This window comes from Dinoponera quadriceps, unplaced genomic scaffold (genome assembly GCF_001313825.1).
Source record: "Dinoponera quadriceps isolate SergipeBrazil2010 unplaced genomic scaffold, ASM131382v1 scaffold6724, whole genome shotgun sequence".
Classification (NCBI taxonomy): domain Eukaryota; kingdom Metazoa; phylum Arthropoda; class Insecta; order Hymenoptera; family Formicidae; genus Dinoponera; species Dinoponera quadriceps.
In genome coordinates this window covers 1-1479 of record NW_014560591.1, presented here as the reverse complement: position 1 = coordinate 1479, position 1479 = coordinate 1, and the positions used below count along the sequence as shown (strand labels likewise).

The following is a 1479-nucleotide window of genomic DNA, read 5'->3' as shown; positions in this document are numbered from 1 at the left end:
CACGTATGTTTCTTACAGATACACGCAAGTCCTGTTGTTTATTATCAAGGATCTCAATCACTTTAACAACATATAATCTCGCATTCATGGTTTATCGCCGCAATGATGCAATTATAAAAATGAATTATTTAAATTACAGAACTAAGGTGCTAAAAAACCTAATACCGATATAAATAAGACACGTATTACAATTAACTATGTTTCATTTTATTGTATTATTTCATATCCTTACAGAAAAATTGTATTATGTATTATTTATTATGTACTGTGATTATAATTTTTATGGATGGAATAAACAAACTAAATTTACATAAGCTAACTTCAATACATTTTTTTAGTACAGGTTGTTGAAACAATCTATCAGAAAGAATTACGCATATACGTTGTATAAACACTTCTTTTACTACTTTTCACAGCATGCATAAAATGTTTAAAGATGAAGAAACGAGGCCAAACGAATCAATATGAGATTGCCAAAAGTAGGGAACAAAGATCAAAAGATCGAACGAGATAAATATTGAGACGGTAAGGAATAGCACATCATTATCAAAGTACGACAGTCAAGCAAACATCTGACATTTCTTGTTACTGTTTCGCAAAGAAAATTACCATTAATCAAACTTATTTGCACTGTTATCATATAATTTGACGAACAGTTATTAGTAGAAATTAGTTTCCATCAAGGCAGGTAATGAAAAATGTAGCTTGAAATGAAAAATGTAACTTAATAAACAAATGTTTATCTGAGGAATTCATTGAGTTTGATCAGTCTTGTGGCAGTGAAGTGCAAGTGAAATTTGATAAAAAATACGAGTTTTAAATGATGTCTCCAATAAAGTGCATTACTATCGAAGAAGAACTGACGAAAAATCCAGAACTAAAATTATCGGACGTGCAGATTCTGACGAAATGGTGCAAAGAACAACCACATCTGCCGAAAATCCAGGACGTGAAGCTCGCCATATTTATACATAACACTTACTATCACATAGAGTCGACGAAGAAAATGGTTGAAAATTATTACACTTGTAGAACTCATATGCCGGAATTATTTTCCAATAGAGACATACTGAAAGAGAAACGATTACGAGATGCTTTCAAAACCGTGTAAGCATAATATTTTTTTATATTAATCGCTGAACAACTTGAATATATACATATTAGTTTTACTACGTATTTAAACACATTACATAGCCTCGTCATAAATTCTATCAAACAAATTTCAATAATTCTTATTTTGAGAAATTAGAATGGAGGTTAGTTGCACATCAGTTATTTTGCAGTTATGTCAGGACACACAAAATATTAAAAATTTTGTAGAATTATTATGCATTATTTAAAACAGGAAAATATGCTCATAAAAGTTTTGGCATATTAAAAACAATTGGTATAAACGAACCTTTTGCATATTATACTATTCGGAGTTTCAGTGAAACAGACCATATTATCCATTGAATGTGAAAACATCTGTATAATGAC

At 29.9% G+C, this 1479-nt stretch overlaps 1 protein-coding gene across 1 annotated transcript; it reads left to right on the top strand.

The window, feature by feature from the left end:
- Positions 1–464: 464 nt before the first annotated feature.
- Positions 465–1472, top strand: LOC106750847 (alpha-tocopherol transfer protein-like). Its single transcript, XM_014631456.1, has one exon. It carries the CDS (start codon positions 821–823, stop codon positions 1109–1111), a length of 291 nt encoding a protein of 96 aa, XP_014486942.1. The 5' UTR covers positions 465–820; the 3' UTR covers positions 1112–1472.
- The last annotated feature ends 7 nt before the right edge of the window (positions 1473–1479 follow it).

Bases quoted from the DNA above. Each gene is read 5' to 3' on its own strand.
- LOC106750847 (XM_014631456.1), top strand. From the start codon at position 821: ATGATGTCTCCAATAAAGTGCATTACTATCGAAGAAGAACTGACGAAA.